Source organism: Phacochoerus africanus, chromosome 9 (assembly GCF_016906955.1).
Source record: "Phacochoerus africanus isolate WHEZ1 chromosome 9, ROS_Pafr_v1, whole genome shotgun sequence".
NCBI classification, from domain to species: domain Eukaryota; kingdom Metazoa; phylum Chordata; class Mammalia; order Artiodactyla; family Suidae; genus Phacochoerus; species Phacochoerus africanus.
The window spans coordinates 21673619-21690914 of record NC_062552.1 but is presented as its reverse complement, the minus strand read 5'-3'; the positions used below and the strand labels follow the sequence as shown (position 1 = coordinate 21690914).

The 17296-nt window shown below is 35.6% G+C and overlaps 1 protein-coding gene across 1 annotated transcript; it reads right to left on the bottom strand.

The window, feature by feature from the left end:
* Positions 1 to 15502: 15502 nt before the first annotated feature.
* LOC125136173 (olfactory receptor 2B6) lies at positions 15503 to 16673 on the bottom strand. Its single transcript, XM_047796877.1, has one exon. It carries the CDS (start codon positions 16671 to 16673, stop codon positions 15732 to 15734), a length of 942 nt encoding a protein of 313 aa, XP_047652833.1. The 3' UTR covers positions 15503 to 15731.
* Positions 16674 to 17296: the final 623 nt, after the last annotated feature.

Below are 17296 nucleotides of genomic sequence, written 5' to 3'. Positions count from 1 at the left end.
CATGTGGAGATTCCCAGGCTAGGGGTCTATCGGAGTTGTAGCTGCCAACCTTCGCTAGAGCCACAGCAATGCCAGATCCAAGCCTCATCTGCGACCTACACCACAGCTCACGGCAACGCCGGATCTTTAACCCACTGAATGAGGGCAGGGATCAAACCTGCAACCTCATCGTTCCTAGTTTTTTTTTTTTTTTTTTTCCTAGCAATAAGCTTAGAAAAATAAAGACAGAATAGGACATAAATTATTGTCACAAATATTTTGCTTCTCAAAGAAAAACATTTTTGGTGAAAACTTCTCAACTTAAAAGTTCTTACAGTAGATTTATTTTCCACATACAAACACAGTATACCAAAGTAAAAGAAAGAAAATTTTTTTATATCTTCTCTAGTCATTTAGGCTTACCTGGTTTCAACTTTCCCAGGGAATCTAAGGAGAACACACATTAATATTTTTTTCCTCTCATTGACATTTGTTATCTGGGATTTTATGGAAGACTGCGCAGTTAATATAGGTAGAAAGTAACAATAGGGTGATATGAGACTAATGCACCAGAAATTATATAGAAGTGGTTATAGAGATCTTAACTTTTCAAGAAAGAGAATGACAATCAAGCCTCAAACTAACTTCCTTGCGTTAGAGTCTAGTTTGTTTCTGAAGATAAAAGAATTGTAAAGGCTGTGTGAATTCCTTTTTCTTATAATTTGACTAATGTGATGGAGTAATGGTATATCACTACTTTTGAGAAAAGGCAAAATGGAGTAATTGTCATAGGGTAGTTATGGAGAAAATACATTTGAAATAGAAAATAGCATTAGCATTCCACTTCTGTCTACCTGCCTTTTGGACCAAATACCCAGCCTCTAGGAGGCTTTCAAGAGCTGTCAGCTAAAGCCACCAGAAGATAAGCAGTACAGGTTAGGATGCTCTTATAGACCCAGATGGAAAAAAAAAAAAAAAAAAAAAAACAGAGGACTAATTTCTTAGCATCAAAAATGGTGCCTGGAAGCTGGCATAACATGTTTTTTTTGTTGAGAGAATGGGAATTGCACACTCCTTTGGGTAATTAGCTGGGCTAGAGAAGAGAATTAGAGGAGTATATTCTTAGGGGAAATCCTAGAATAGCATCAGATGATTGGGAATAAAAACTCTTAGGGTCTTTTCTTGGTTTCTGACTGAAGGCACAGTTGTCCATATCTTCAAAATTTGAACTTTTATTTCTGTTGGAAAATATTCCTTCCTGGTGTTTGGTGGGGCAAAAAGATCAAGTTTGGCAACATAATGCAAATACAAATAGCTTTTGAAAACCTTTTTTTATTCTTAAACTGAAATGAGATTTTAGTTTGTTTTTGGAGGAAAGAATTTAAAAGTTTAACTTCTTTCTATTTTAATATAATTTCAAAAGGATAATACCAAAAAAAGCATGTTATGTTTCTCTTTGTCACTTGATTTGTGAATTTTATTTTCACCTAGATTGTTAAAGCTACTGAAATGTAGTAAATATAAAATAAATACATGGAATTTGGTTGTGTCCTGATATTTAAATTATATTCAAACAATAATGGAAACCATACTGATTACCCTTTGGAAAAGGTAAAATTTCCAAAATGATAATATTATCTCTGCAACCAATGACAGATTAGAGATTAGAGCGATTCCTCTAGTGATATGTTAGAGCTTACATATTTTCCCCCAATTAACTGTATTTGAAACTCATGACTGACCCTTAGAAAGTACATCTCAGAAGCAAAAGATATGTTATCTAAGTTTTAATTCTATCATTTTATAATTATGAAAATAAGAAGAAAGTAAAAAACAATGTAGAACTCAAGTTTTCTGGCCAATGAACAAATTGCGATGGCTCAGTAAATTCTCAGATAAATCCTGCCAATAGTTTCTGTAAAGCAGAGAAAAATATTTACAACATATATGTGGAACAAAGAGCAAAACTTTTTAGTTATCAAAGGGCTTTTTCCAACAAATAAACTTTTTCAGATAAATAAAATTACAACTGTCTGGACAGGACAAAAGGCAAAGAATAATAAGATAAAATTTATTGAAATGGTAATACAGATGGTCCCAAAATATCTAAAATGTTTTCAATCTCACTTTTAGTTAAATAAGTACAAATCAAAACAATGAAATATTATTTTTCTCCTGTTATATTGGAAATACTTTTCAGTTTGATAGTATTCAAAAGCGTATAAGGATATAAGAAAATGGTGCTCATATGTGGGATTATAAATCAAGTTCAAATTTTTGGAAGATGGTTTTACCAAATTTAAACTTAGTAAAATCACAAGTCTTAGACCCACTAATTCCACTTCATGGAATTTATTGTTAGAATTATTTCCATAAGTGCATAAAGTTATATATATAGCACCATTACATTTTGACTGAAAAAGAAAAGAGGCTAAATGCTCATTGACTGAATAATGATTAAATAAATGTTTTCACACTTATAAAATAATATAAAATCACAAAAAATATAGTGTGTGTTTATTGATATGGAAGCAAGAATAAAATCTTTTAAATATATTTTAAGTAAGTCATATATTAATATATTTATTATGTTGACCATATTAAAATTATATTGAATATGAATTAAATTTAAAATATATTAAAATGAATGCAAGTATTAAAATATAATTATATTAAATATATAAAATAAATGAAACTTTTCAAAAATAATGTTTCAGTGGAAGAAAGACAGTGTCTTCAATAAGCGGTGCTGGGAAAACTGGATGGTTACATGTAAAAGAATAAAATTAGAACATTCTCCAACACCATACCCAAAAATAAACTCCAAGTGGGTTAAAGACCTACACGTAAGTCCAGATACTGTAAAACTCCAAGAAGTAAAACATAGGCAGAACACCCTTTGACATAAATAGCAGCAATATCTTGCCTGATCCACCTCCTAGAATAATGAAAATAAAAACAAAAATTAACCAATGGGACCTAATTAAACTTAAAAGTTTTGCACAGCAAAGGAAACCATAAACAAAAACTTAAAGACAACCCACAGAATGGCAGAAAATCTTTGCAAATGAAGCAAATGGCATGGGATTCATCTCCAAAATATACAAACATCTCATGGAGCTTTACATCAAAAAAAACCCAATCAAAAAATGGACAGAAGATCTAAATAGACATTTCTCCAAAGAAGACAGATAGATAGAAAAGAAAAAAGAAAAAGCTCCCCAAAAAACACATGAAAAGGTGCTCAACATCACTAATTACTACAGAAATGCAAGTCAAAACTGCAATGAGGTTATCACCTCATACCAGTCAGAATGGCCATCATCAAAAAGTCTGCAAATAATAAATGCTGGAGAGGGTGTGGAAGAAAGGGAGCCCTCCTACCTGTTGGTGGGAATGCAAATTGGTGCAACCACTATGAGGACAGTATGGAAGTTCCTCAAAAAACTAAATATAGAACTATCATATGATCCAGCAATCCTGTTCCTGGGCATCTATACAAAGAAAAACCATAATTTGAAGAGATACATGCACCCCTATGTTCATTGCAGCGCTATTTACAATAGCCAAGATAAGGAAGCAAACTAAATGCTCATCAACAGAGGAATGGATAAAGAAGAGTGGTACATATATACAATGGAATATTATTCAGTCATAAAAAGAACAAAATAATGCCATGCATAGCAATATGGATTAACACTCAGATTATCATACTGAGTGAAGTAACTCAGGCAAAGACCAGTATCATATGATATCATTTATGTGTGGAATCTAATAAAATGATACAAAAGAACTTATTTATAAAACAAAAACACTCACAGATTTCAAAAACAATCTTATGGTTATCATAGGTGAAACCGTTAGACAGAGGGAAGAACTGGGAGGGTAGGAATAACATATACACACTACTGTATAAAATAGGTGATTAATGAAAACCTACTGTATAGCATAGGAAAATCTACTCAATAGTTTGTAATAACCTTTATGGGGAAAAGGAATGACTGATTCATTTTGCTGTACACCTGAAACTAATACAACATTGTAAGTCAACTATACTACAATAAAGTTAAATTAAAAATAAAATAAAATGAAATAAAATCAGCACTTTAAAAACAATGTTTCAAAATTTCAGATATAGGAATTTCCGTTGTGGCTCAGGGGAAATCAATCCGACCAGTATCCATGAGTGAGTTGGGAGTCTGGTGGATGCCATGAGCTGTGGTATACGTCATGGACACAGCTTGGGTCCCACGTTGCTGTGGCTGTGGCATAGGCCAGCAGCTATAGCTCTGAAGCCTGGGAACCTCCATGTGCCGTGGGTAAGGCCCCCCCCCCAAAAAAAATTCAGACATAGTGCAGTTCCATTTCTATAGTTTGCATAAATATGCAAAGATAATTGGAATTCGAAGAAAATGGACTTTCTTTTTTTTCTTTTCTTTTTTTTTTTTTGTCTTTTTAGGGCCACACCCATGGCATAAGGAGGTTCCCAGGCTAGGGGTCTACAGCTGCCGGCCTATGCCACAGCCACAGCAACGCCAGATCTGAGCTGTGTCTGCCACTTACACCACAGCTCATGGCAATGCCAGATTCTTAACCCACTGAGCAAGGTCAGGGATCAAACCCGCAACCTCATGGTTCCTAGTTGGATTTGTTTCTGCTGTGCCATGATCGGAACTCCAGGAGGTGAAATTTCAGTTTTCATTCTTCCAAATTAAAAAATGTTAACATATAACCACATTAAAAGTATTAATACATAACCATGATTATATGTTACTTCAACATTTAAAAGAGTTAAATAAAATTTTGGAAGTGAATAAAAGTAATTTAGCTTGAGTTTAATATTTAGGTTTGTCTCTAGAACAATCATAATCTGACAAAGAAAATACATGTTTGCATCATATTCCCAAAGCATAAAAATTATTGCAGTCAGGAGTTCCCATTGTGGCTCAGGGGTAACAAACCCAACTAGAATCCATGAGGATGCAGGTTCGATCCCTGGGCTCACTAAGTGGGTTAAGGATCCGGTGTTGCTCTGAGCTGATGTGCAGGCTGCAGACGCAGCTTAGATCCCATGTTGCTGTGGCTGTGGCTGGGCAGGCAGCTGTAGCTTCCATTCGACCCTAAGCCTGGAAACTTCCATGTGCCACAGGTGCAGCCCTAAAAAGAAGAAAAAAAATATTGCACTGTTACACACATGTTTTATAAAGCCCATAATTTTGTCTTTGTGATACAGGATCACAATGATCCAGAGCTCTATAGCTGCCCAGTTTCCCCCCACATTAATGTAGCCACTTAATTAAATTCATCACATGGTTATTTCCTCACAACACCCAGGAATTTGTTCTGAAATAAATAACTTTCTTCTTTCACAGATTGACATTTAGGTAGAGAAAACAAAAGTTTTTCAAAATCAAAGCAGAAAAATAATTTGTAGAACTGAGACCAAAAATCTATCACGCTAGATGTTTTCATGTTCCCTCTAAATCAAACTTCACTTGGATTCTGTAAGCTCAAATGGAATCTGTAAACAGCACTCTCAAAAGTATTTTTACACAGACTACTAGGGTTTTTTTTAAAAACAAATTAGCTTACTTTTCTTCTTGCCATTTTTCAACGTAAGGATGTGAATAAGTTTGGAAGAAGATCAGATATAATAGTCCATTGTTTTCTACTTTGAAATATTTTTCAGTTGTTTATGTGAACATAAAATTAATGAATCCAAACAACTCAGAATAAAATGCAGGGTTTTGAGTCATTTATATTTTTTTCCTGAAAATATAACCTGCCTATTATTTCACTGAACAAGTGACATATTGATCTTGATAGTTATGTTCTAAAAAAGATCCAAAAGGAAAGATGAAATTATTGATGGGAAAAACTGAAAAGAGAAATGTTTGGATCTGTTGATAAAAGCAGTTTTTCTTAGGCCATTTCTGCTTTCCTGTAATAGTGAAATATGACTACATTTACTTATGTGTTTCACTTTGGACAGCTGTGGAAAATCTTAAGGGATTGTGCATGATGAAGTCAATGAGTAGTATTTAAAACTAGAGCAAGAGGGAGAGCGATTCTCAACTTCTGCTGCTCTTTATACAAGTTGGAAGGAAAAAACAAGACCCTAGAGATCTCATTACAATGACTATTAGAATTGAACTACTGATAACCATGATCTTATTTTCTCTATGTCCATAGGGATTTTAGCTGTTAGAAGAGTAAAACTGATTAATATGTTCTCCCCTTGCTGCACTCAGCTATTAAAAAGTTTCAAGCAAGTTTCATTATACCTCAGAAAATGGATCAGTCTCTAGGGTTATTTGTCTTAGAGGAGAAACAGTCAATTAAGGACTAATAGTGGTAGAAAGCTAAATGACTCAGCTCCCTTTGCTTGTGTTCCCTTTGCTTTACAGTTGCCTCTAAGAACTACTCAGCAGCCCTGAGGATTTACCCAACAATATCCACACCAAATCTCAACCTTCCCAAAATAAGCAGAAACTCAACCCCTTGCTTATGGATAGCATTTTGTTAAGCAGGGATTTAATGGGGGATATTATCTAAGAGAGCTATTCTCTTACCAGTGACTTTTTCGTTGTTGTTGTTTTATGCTTTTAGCAGTAATTCCCATTAAAAACTTCTAATGTAGACTTACTCTGGGCATTCAATAAGCTTAGGTTTATCAAACATATTTGTTGACATCGTGAAAGGCAATTGGTATATAAATAAATTTTATGTACCTGATCTTGAGAATTTCATAAGGAAAGAAAAGAGGAAAAGAAGTTAGAACATTGTGTCAAAATTACCACACTACAAGAGAGAGAAAAAGATTAGCATTGAGTTACTGATTCTATTGCATTTGTTAATTGCTCACTGTTTTTCCACTCTACAATGTATTCACTTCCCGTTAAACCCTATGTTCACTCTGTATTCCCAGTGCCTAGAAAAGTGTAGCACATGTTGTTACTTGATTAATAATTATCAATCATATCAGTTAATCTATGAAGTGATAGTAAATATGACATGTTGAAGACTTGCTATCTTTTACAGTGAACATTTTGGGGAAAAAAGCATAAAATTAAAAAAATTTATTGACATATAATTGATTTACAATGTTATATTAATTTCAAATGTATGGCAAAGTGATTCAGTTATACATACACATATATCCATTCTTTTTCTTTTCCTAAGGGCATAGATAATTTTTGATGAAGTAGATTCTAAGGGCAAATGATTTATAGTATTGACTTTTCTATAGATGATAAAGTGGTGACTATTTATACCTTATTGCTTTTTCATGAATCTCCATTACTCCAAATATTTCTTAGTTTATTGACAACTATGTACATGTAGTTTAATAATAAATAAAAATAATATAAGTAAGTGGAATAGATAATACATAGGAAAATTGAAGATTCACATATAACTATGTCCCAGAAATTCCACACCTATAGAAAAACTGTTGCACGTATGCCCCAGAGATAGATATAGCAATGCTGATTACAGCTTTGTTTGTAGTAGCAGAAAATTGGAAAATACCTAAATGAATATTAGTTGGAGACCTGATTAGTACACTATGGTCCATTCATACAAAGGAATACACTACAATACAGAAAATGAGTCAAAACGGATGAAACTCACATAACATTAAATGAAAGTGGAGAAAGTTTTGCATTAGTTGGAGTGATCATTTATAAGCCATGTTAACTATTTAAACTTTCTAGTAATGGCAGTGGAGGATTTGTGCTATGAATTTTGCGAACCGCAGTTGGAGATTTTGCCCATAAGGAAGGGGATAGCTGATTCATTAGGGTCAAATAATCAGTGTTTCCAGAATCAGCTCTTATACAGTCAGAGATGGAACAAATAAAAGACGTCAAAGTGTCTCTCTCTCTCTCTCTCTTTTTTTTTTTTTTGGTCTTTTGTATTTTTAGGGCCGCACCTGCGGCATATGGAGGTTCCCAGGCTGGGGTCTAATCAGAGCTATAGCTGCCACCCTACACTACAGCCATAGCAACGCTAGATCTGAGCTGCGTCTGCAACCTACACCACAGCTCATGGCAATTCCGGATCCTTAACCCACTGAGTGAGGCCAGAGATCGAAAATATGTCCTCATGGATGCTAGTCAGGTTCATTAACAACTGAGCCATGACAGGAACTCCTCGAAGTGTCATTTAATACACCTGGTTGGTTACTTTAATGACAACCGTCAACTTCTGGAATTATTTCCCCCTTTTGGGAGAAAGAAATTCTGGCATGATACTTCTTGTAGAAGTCTTAGCCTAATAAATGGATAGGGGTAGAGGAACTAAGGAGAAAAGGGTTTTTATCTCTCCGAGGACCTAAGCAAAAGGGAAAAGGTTCAGAGACAGAAACCTCTGGACGTTCATTAGAGATCCCCACTATTTGAATTGTTTTAGTACTCTGAATCAGGGCTGTTTTATTGCAGTGAGGCTGTGGTTCCAAATCAGTTGGGACTGGAAGAGATTCATCCCCAATCAAGAAAAATGTTTTTCCAAGTTGTTTAAAGAGGGAAGTTTGGGAAGATTTCCAATATTTCCTCAAAGCCCTGTCACTGAGAATTGGGAGGACTTTGGAAAGGCTGATTAGAGGACTGAAGGCACCTAAAGCACTTAAATTTGTTAACAATCTCTTTTCCAGTGTCCTGGCTCTTTGCAGCAACAGCAGACTATGGGGGGGGGGGTAGTTTCATTTAGGAGTCTTCATTTGCTAGAGTTGAAGATTAAGAATTTTGGTGATCTCCTTTCGAGGTGGCTCATCTAGGGTACGAGAGAACTGGCTCGCCAAATTAAATATGGGGTGAACATAGTCTCCTTTTTACTAGAAGGGAAAGGTCGCAGTTCAGTCTATTAATAAACATTGAGTGAAGCGCTACCCAGGTAGAATGAACATCTGAAGGAATATCAGAATTTTCATTAAAAACAATTTGAAGTCCATCATAATATTCATGAACAGGTTCATCGGCCTGAATTTTGTTCCCATCAACAGACTTGAAAAAGCCAATCACTTGATGAAGTCACCTAGCATTTGCCCAAGCCTAATCATATAAATTAGTGGACTGGTCTCCGGTTGTAATTCTAGAGAACTTTTCTGTCAGAGAAACCAGATTGATAGATTTGAATTACTATATTAAATTCCTTAGAAAATCTGTGAGGATTTTTGGTTACTTTGGGAAAATCTTTGACTATGACTCAAAGTTGAGCTTTAATGCTGGAAATATAAGAAATTACGGTTTTAGCTTCTGGTTCCTTGGAAGGCTTACATTTAAAGGAATAGGTTCTGACAAGTCAGAGGAGAGGGTAGTGGAGAGAATTTCAGAGTAAAGGGGAAATTTGGTGAGAGAATTATTAATTGGGGGGGCTTAAGGATAATAATAAAGACATAGGTAACATAGAAGGGAAGGAAGAAGATGATGCCAGAGGTGAAGCCTGAAACAAAGAAGCCAAGGAAGTAACCTAAGGCTTCAGGAGCCATTTTATATTTCCTTAATCATCTCTTTGCTTCCCTTAATCTTCAATTTTAGATTTTTAATTTTGAGAGAAGCTTCAAAATACCAATTAAAATAAGCATTCCATTCAGTTCTGGAAATTTTTGAGGTATTGTAGTCCAATTCAGTTTTAAGGAAATTAAGTTTAGGGACTTCAAATATTCCCCATAATGACCACTTATATTCCAAATTGACTGGTCAGGTCTGTCCATTTAGTTAGAAATGCAAAGACCACAGTTAGACCTGTAGGGGGAGTGTTCTCAGAATCATAGGTAACTGGGATCCCATTTCCTCTAGGGTAAAGAACAATTTTCAAATAGCTTAGCTAGCTTACAGCACAAATGGCCAATTCAAACAGCTTGCAAGCCGAACCCAGCCAGACTTAAGGATGCAGCTTGGTCCCAGAGGAACAAAGGATAAGGCTTTTTTTCTCCAAAAGGATAAGCAGAAGCCTGAAAAACCCAGCACCCTTTCAGAGGAACAACCCCTATTCCCAAAAGAAAGTATCGAAAGCTGGCTTGCTTCAGAAGAAGCAGCTCCTGTCCTTGAAGGAATAGGCCGAAGGCTAGCCAGTTTCAGTGAAACAGTCTGATCTTAAAATCAGTCCAAAGTGCCAAACAAGACCTTAACTAAAAGAAAGAAAAAAATCTTTAAATTGATCCCGAATAAAGTGTGGAGAGCTTCAAATGGGGGGGGAAGGAAGTTTCAGATGCAAAAGAAAGACAGTGCTTCAAATTCCAGGGTCAGTGAAAAAAGCAGTGAGCAAAATGGACTCGGTTGTGGCTCCCACACGTGTTTGTTCACCAGCCCTGGAGCCTTCAGGGTCTTTTCTGGTCCCTGTCTGGGCCAGCAAAGTGTTGTCCTGAAGCAAATGTCTTCCTAGATATCTCTCCAGCAAAGATGGATTTATTCAAGATCAGCAGAGGATTGCAGTTCAGAGTCGGCCATCTTTGCAAGCCATGTACAAGACCCCCGTGCAACAAGGGAAGGCGAATGTTTTCATAGATAGGAAAAGGAAACTGGGAGGACTTTGGGGGAAAAAAAAAATGAGCCATGGCTTTTCGTTGGCTGAGTCCTTTAAGAAGAGGAATCTCTCCATAGTGGGCTCTGCTAAAGTAGCAAGGTGTGAGAGCTCCCCCTTCTGGACTCCTGACTATGTAACTGAGGTATTCTGTTTATTATTATTATTTACTTAACAAAGCCACTCCCTCCAGTTGTTCATTCTACCTCATCTACTCATGAGTATAACTCCAGAAAATTTCCCCTATTTCTGCTATAGCATCAAGTTCTCTCTTTTTATTACATCATTCTCAGGAGGAAACAAGTATACCATTAATTCCAACATCTTAAAAAAAAACAAAAAACAAAACCCAAAACAAACTTTCCTGACTTCACTTTCCCCAATAGGTACATTTTTAACAATTATTCCCCTTCACAGAAAAATTTCTCATAAATAAGTTCTGTTTCTTCCCTTCTCTTTTAACCTACTCTAGTCTGGAATTTGACCCCACCAGTATATAGAAACAGCTGACCAAAGTGTCACAAATTGCCTCCAATTTGCCAAATACAATGGTGAATTTCAATCTTTATCTATATGACTTACCAAAAGCACTTGGCCCAAATTGCCACTCTCTCTTCCTTATTACACTTTCTTCACTTGAATATTTCCATCAATAAATAATGTGTATGCCATGGGGGGGATGTCTTTCAGTTAAAAAAAATTGAAATAAAATACTTATGTGTTGTCATGACAAGTAGATACAGTCGTTAAAAGACAAACACCTGAGGCATTCTAATGTTACTTACAAGACAGTGTTATTTGGTACATAATAATTTTACCAAATAAAATAATATGATCTCTCTGGGTCAAATAATTAGAGCACAACTCTAAGTATGTGAATTGTAAAATAAGTATTTTGAAGAAGTTCAGGATAACTATGAAGGACAGACCACATGTTTTGGTCAGCACCACAGAACAGTAAAAAAGTAACAACTCTTACTGGGCAGAATGCAAACCTTGGGTATCTGCCAGCAAACTGAGAAAAATGAGGTAAGAAAAGGGTGAGATAAGACAAACTTTTATTTGATTCAAACCTCAAATAACATTCCCTTTCAAAAATCAGAACATAAGCTCAGATACATCACTGGAATGTTATCAGGTAAACTGGAAAGAATTATAGGTATTGAAATAGTTTGAGATTGGGGTTTCGAAGTGTCTGGGAAGATAGAGGTTTTTGCTACTGCCACCCCTGTAGGAAAATCAAGCTACCTGCCAATAGCCCTGTTGTGGATCACTGGCTGGGATACCCTGGGCTGCTGCTGCTGTAGCAGTAGATCAAATAGCTCACCAAAATCTAATTATGGAACAGGGTAGGGGTCAGGATGCCCCAGAATACGAATGTGTCCATTGTTGCTGGTGGATCAGGTAGTCTTCAGGGCCCCTGGTTGTAGAGCAGAGCCCAGGATAGCCTGTTTCTGCTGTCACTGAAACAGCTCACCTCTGGAGACCTAGTTGTGGAGCAGAAATTGGATCTCCCAGCTAGGTCTTCCTCTTCATGGTCCTTTGGCCAGAGAGAGCAGGATTTCCTTGGTTTTCCTTGTTTGTTTGTTTAAACACATTGTAAACTGGCAGATGTCAATGTTATTTCATTATAATTACAGTGTATGTAAATTATTTAACACACCAATCAACAGAAATTGGCAAATGTTTACTCTTCAAAAGACACCATTAAGAAAATGAAATATTGACTTCTGGAATGGAAAAGCAAGGAACTCTGTTAAGTAGCTCTCCCACTAAAATAATGCAAATATAGGACAGAAAAAAGCAAGTAAAATCAAATCAACCCCAGAACTCTGGAAATAACAAAGTCACAAAACAAACTAAAATCGTCTATCCAAGATAACGTACTAAACTTATTTGGTAAGACAAAGGAGTATTAACACTTAAGTTATTCCCATCTCCCTTTCTTCCCCAGCTCAATGGTATCATAGCCAAGATTTAATAACCTTGCAAGCAAAGAAGTTTGGCCTCTTTTAGAACTCCGTTAAATGAATTTTAAATCATGTTGTTGAAAGAAACAAAATTTTTAAATAAATGAAAAGATAGTCCATGTCCATGGATCGGAAGACTTAATATTATTAAGATGATAATACTCCTCAAATTGATCTACAAATCCAAAGCAATCTCTAACAAAATCTCAGTTGGCTTTTTTGCTGATCCTAAAATTTATATGAAAATACAAGGGACATAGAATAATCAAAACAATTTTAATAAAGAAGGACAAAGTTGAAGGACTCAAATATCCCAATTTCGAAACTTTCTACAGAGTTATAGGAATGAAGACAGTGTGGTACAGGCATAAAGCTACATGTTTAGATCAATGAAGTAGAATTAAGAGTCCAGAAGTAAACTTTCACAATCATGATCAGTTGATTATTGACAAGGATGTCATGGTAATTCAATAGAGGACTTGGAAAAGACTGTTTGAATTTGTTTTTATCTCCTATATTAATTGAAATTTCTTTTCCATTATGTCATCTATGAATCTAATAAGGGCTGCCGTCTTTGCCTTAACCTCAGTTATCGATAACTGTAGATTAAAAGTATTAATATTGGAGTTCCCGTCGTGGCGCAGTGGTTAACGAATCCGACTAGGAACCATGAGGTTGCGGCTTCGGTCCCTGCCCTTGCTCAGTGGGTTAACGATCCAGCGTTGCCTTGAGCTGGGGTGTAGGTTGCAGACACAGCTCGGATCCTCCGTTGCTATGGCTCTGAGGTAGGCCGGTGGCTACAGCTCCGATTGGACCCCTAGCCTGGGAACCTCCATATGCCGCAGGAGCGGCCCAAGAAATAGCAAAAAGACAAAAAAAAATAAAAAATAAAAGTATTAATATTTATATTCTATTACAATAAGCTTGTCTTCTTGCATAATGGTCCATTAACCAACTTAAACTAAATGTGAACAGAGGTCTACTATTTTCCTCTTTTCTTTACATCATAAAAATATATCATGAGGGAGTTCCCATTGTGGCTCAGCTATAGTATCCATGAGGACATGGGTTTGATCCCTGGCCTTACTCAGTGGGTTAAGGATCCAGCATTCCTGTGAGCTGTGGTGTAGGTTGCAGGCATTGCTCAGATCCTGCGTGGCTGTGGCTATGGCGTAGGCCAGCAGCTGCAGCTCCAATTTGACCCCTAGCCTGGGAACCTCCCATATGCCGCGGGAGTGGCCCAAGAAATGGCAAAAAGACAAAAAAAAAAGAAAGAAAAATAACGTTCTAAGAGTTGCTAATTAATTTTAAAATGTTTATATTTAAAGTTAGTAAAATTGTGTCATAAATGAGTGATTTGCATATTTTAATAATCACAAACTAATAATAGCTTAGTTATCGAATATCCCTGTAAATCATTTTCTACCAGTATAAAACTATATACCAGTATATCACTATAAAATCAAAGTAACTGTGTAAAATTAATTGAATCAATTAATCCTGCATTAAGAAAAATCAGAAGTTATTTCTATTTTGATTTCTCATCTATGGTCTCATAATTCACCAAATTTCACTGATATTGGCCTTGAAATGCACATTTGCTTCTAGATATCTGATATATTATTTATTTGGTCCTTTAGCAATGAGTTAATGTTCAGTGAGGAAAGTATTATGTTTTCAATATACACTATTAGTATTTAGCTTCCATGTACTCTTTTAATGATACTCATTTCTAACAGGAAAGAGAATGGAAATCAGAACTTGAAAATCATATTTATTTTTTTATCAGCATTGCATTATGGCAAAAACACATGGTTTTATTGTAGCATTTTAAGGAGAAACATGATAAACGTATTTTTCAATTATTGTACTTTCTAGATATATAACATATTGGTAAAAGAAAACAAAGGAGAAAAAGATAAAGAAGCACAATTAAGTATCTGTAATGTGATGAATCACTCGACAGTCTAAAGACCCAACTAATATGTAAGTACTTCCTCAGCACTTTAGTGGCTCCTAAAGGTAATATGGTAAGATGTAGGGTGTAGTAATCCAGTACTTATGGAATAGTTTATGTTCTCTTAAGGAGACTAAAATGCAATGAAACTACTGTGCAAGAAACATGTATGAAACAATAAATCATTGGAAATCATGAAAGATGCACTATTTTAAAATCAAAGCTGTGTTTTACAGTTTAAGAGAATAGTGAAAATATTGATAATTGAGAGAATTATTTAAAAAATCAAGGAAGTGAAAATAAGTTAGGCATAATAAATGCCTAGGATTTGATCTATAAAGGAAACAGAAAAGAATTCCAATGAAGAGGAAAACCTGAGTATAGAGAATGGCAAATCTGGGTACAATTCTAGAAGAAAAATCGCTGTGTTTTTTATTATTATGCTTACATAGGTATGGCACTGAAAAATTGAAACTAAGCTTGTTAATCTCATATCCAAATTTAAAATTGTTATTTTTCATGGTTTTGATCAACCTCCTTTAGCGGTGTCAAAAAAAGTTTGTGCGGTGTGTGTGGGTGTATGTGCATGTGTGCATGTGTGTACATATGATATTACCAGAGAAGCGATTTCTGGCTTTTATCATATTCTCAGAAAGGTCTAAGTTAAGGCAAATTATACAAACATTGCTATAAAGTCTGAATATGTTGAGGTTACACAATTTTTGGGGAACTGAAAGACTAATTCTGGTTACTTATTCAATAAATATGTTTAGGTAACAAAAGACTAGTGTAGCTTCCTGTCAATGAAATTTTATTTGAGGGATATGATCACAGTAGTTGTCTATAGGAATAATGAGAATAGGGCAACTTGAAAAGAAGCATTTACAAAGCTTATCATTTATTTCTTAGATAAATAACAAAAATTCAATCATAAAATTTTGAAAATCTAGTTGACTTTACTGAATGATTTAGGAATAGGCAGAATTCCATTAGCAAATTGAAAAGAGCTCTGCCTAGCTGTAGAAAGGGATGGTTTTTAAAAGCAGAAAAGGGGCCTAAAAATAAAAAGGAAATTATTAGCAAAGAATGCATTGCTTCAGACAAGGTTGCCTTCCTAAGGGGAATGGAGGGGCCTAGTGGGGAGGTTACCTCACTTTGTGCTGACCAGTTGATTCCAGGTTGTCTGAGTAAAAGTTACATTCCTGGGGGACTAAGATGGCAATTATGTTAGGTATTTATGTCTTGTTTTGACTATATTGGCTTAGTACAACTGACTGTATTTTGGGCACTTTTTTTTTTAACACTTATTTCTTGATTGAGAAGACCCTTGCAACTAACCTTTTAAAGGCTTCCTTTACCTCTTTGTTCCTAAGTGTATATATCAAGGGGTTCAGCATGGGTGCAATGATGCCATAAAAGAGGGAAACCATCTTTCCTCGGTCCTTGGAGTTGTGTGAAGGTGCTTGCAGGTACATGGAGATAGCTGTACCATAGAAAAGTGACACCACAATTAGATGAGAGCCACATGTTCCAAATGCTTTTTGTCTACCTTCAGCAGATTGGATTCTCAACACTGATTGGGCAATAAAAGCGTATGATATAAAAATAAGTGTCAAGGGTACCAGATGGAATAGCACACTTACAAAGAATAGTTCAGCTTCATTTGCTCTTGTGTCAACACAGGACAATTTGAGCAGAGCAGGGACTTCACAGAGAAAGTGATCTAGTATATATGGGCCACAGAGTGGCAGTTGGAGAGTCAGGGTAGACAACCACACTGAGTTGCTGAAACCAGTAATCCAAGATGCAGCTGCCAACTGGAGGCAGGACCTTTGGTGCATGATAACGGAGTAATGGAGAGGCCGACAAATAGCTACAAACCTATCAAAGGACATTATGGCCAGCAGAACACATTCAGTGGCCCCCAAGGCCAGAAACATGAACAGCTGGGCCACACAGCCACTGTAACTAATTACCTTCCTAGCGCTGTATAAATTTACCAGCATTTGTGGAACTGTACTTGTGGTGTAGCAAAGATCTAGGAGTGACAGATTGGTAAGAAAGAAATACATGGGAGTATGGAGTCTGGAGTCCAGGCGTGACACTAGAATAATGGTCAGATTCCCAAAGATAGTCACAATGTAAGAAATGAAGAAGACAACAAAGAGTGGAAACTCCAGCCATGGTCGCTCTGAGAAGCCTAAGAGGATGAACTCCAGTGGGATGCTCTCATTTATTCTATTCATGATCGTTGTTTCAACTCTTAGTTTCCTGAAACATAAAAATTCAGGATGTCAATGGACAATATTTATTGACTATTTCAATTGTTTATAGTCACTTACCTACCTGTTTGAAAACATTTACAGAACTGATATTGCTTATAACATGAGAAATACATAATTAAGTATTTCTGAAGTTTAGAAATTTACTAAGATTTCTTTCTGTATCTGTATCAGCACTTCAAAAATGAAAGCCAACAATTTTAAAGTAAATACCTGATGTAAACACCTTTAATAAAATTTGTTCTTTTTTTTTTTTTTGTCATTTGGTTACTCTTTGTACTACTTTCCACCTTGATAGCTATTAAGAAATTTTGGTTACAATCTCTGCTACATTACTTTTTCATTCTAAATTCTTCTCAATGACAAGGAAATTATTCTATCATCTAAAACAATTAAAATCATTTAGACCACTTCCCAAACTATGTTTGTAGATAGGCTGTAGCAAGCTATAGACATTTCAAAGAAACATGTCTTTTGCATTTTAGGACTTCATAGAATCAAAATTAAAAGATATTAGTAACATGGAATTTGGAGCCAGAAAAATCTGGGTTCAAGTCTCTCCTATGTAAGTCATGAGTTATATCATC

What these genes read in the sequence shown, in the direction of transcription:
- LOC125136173 (XM_047796877.1), bottom strand. Translation starts at nt 16,673, where the DNA reads ATGAATAGAATAAATGAGAGCATCCCACTGGAGTTCATCCTCTTAGGC.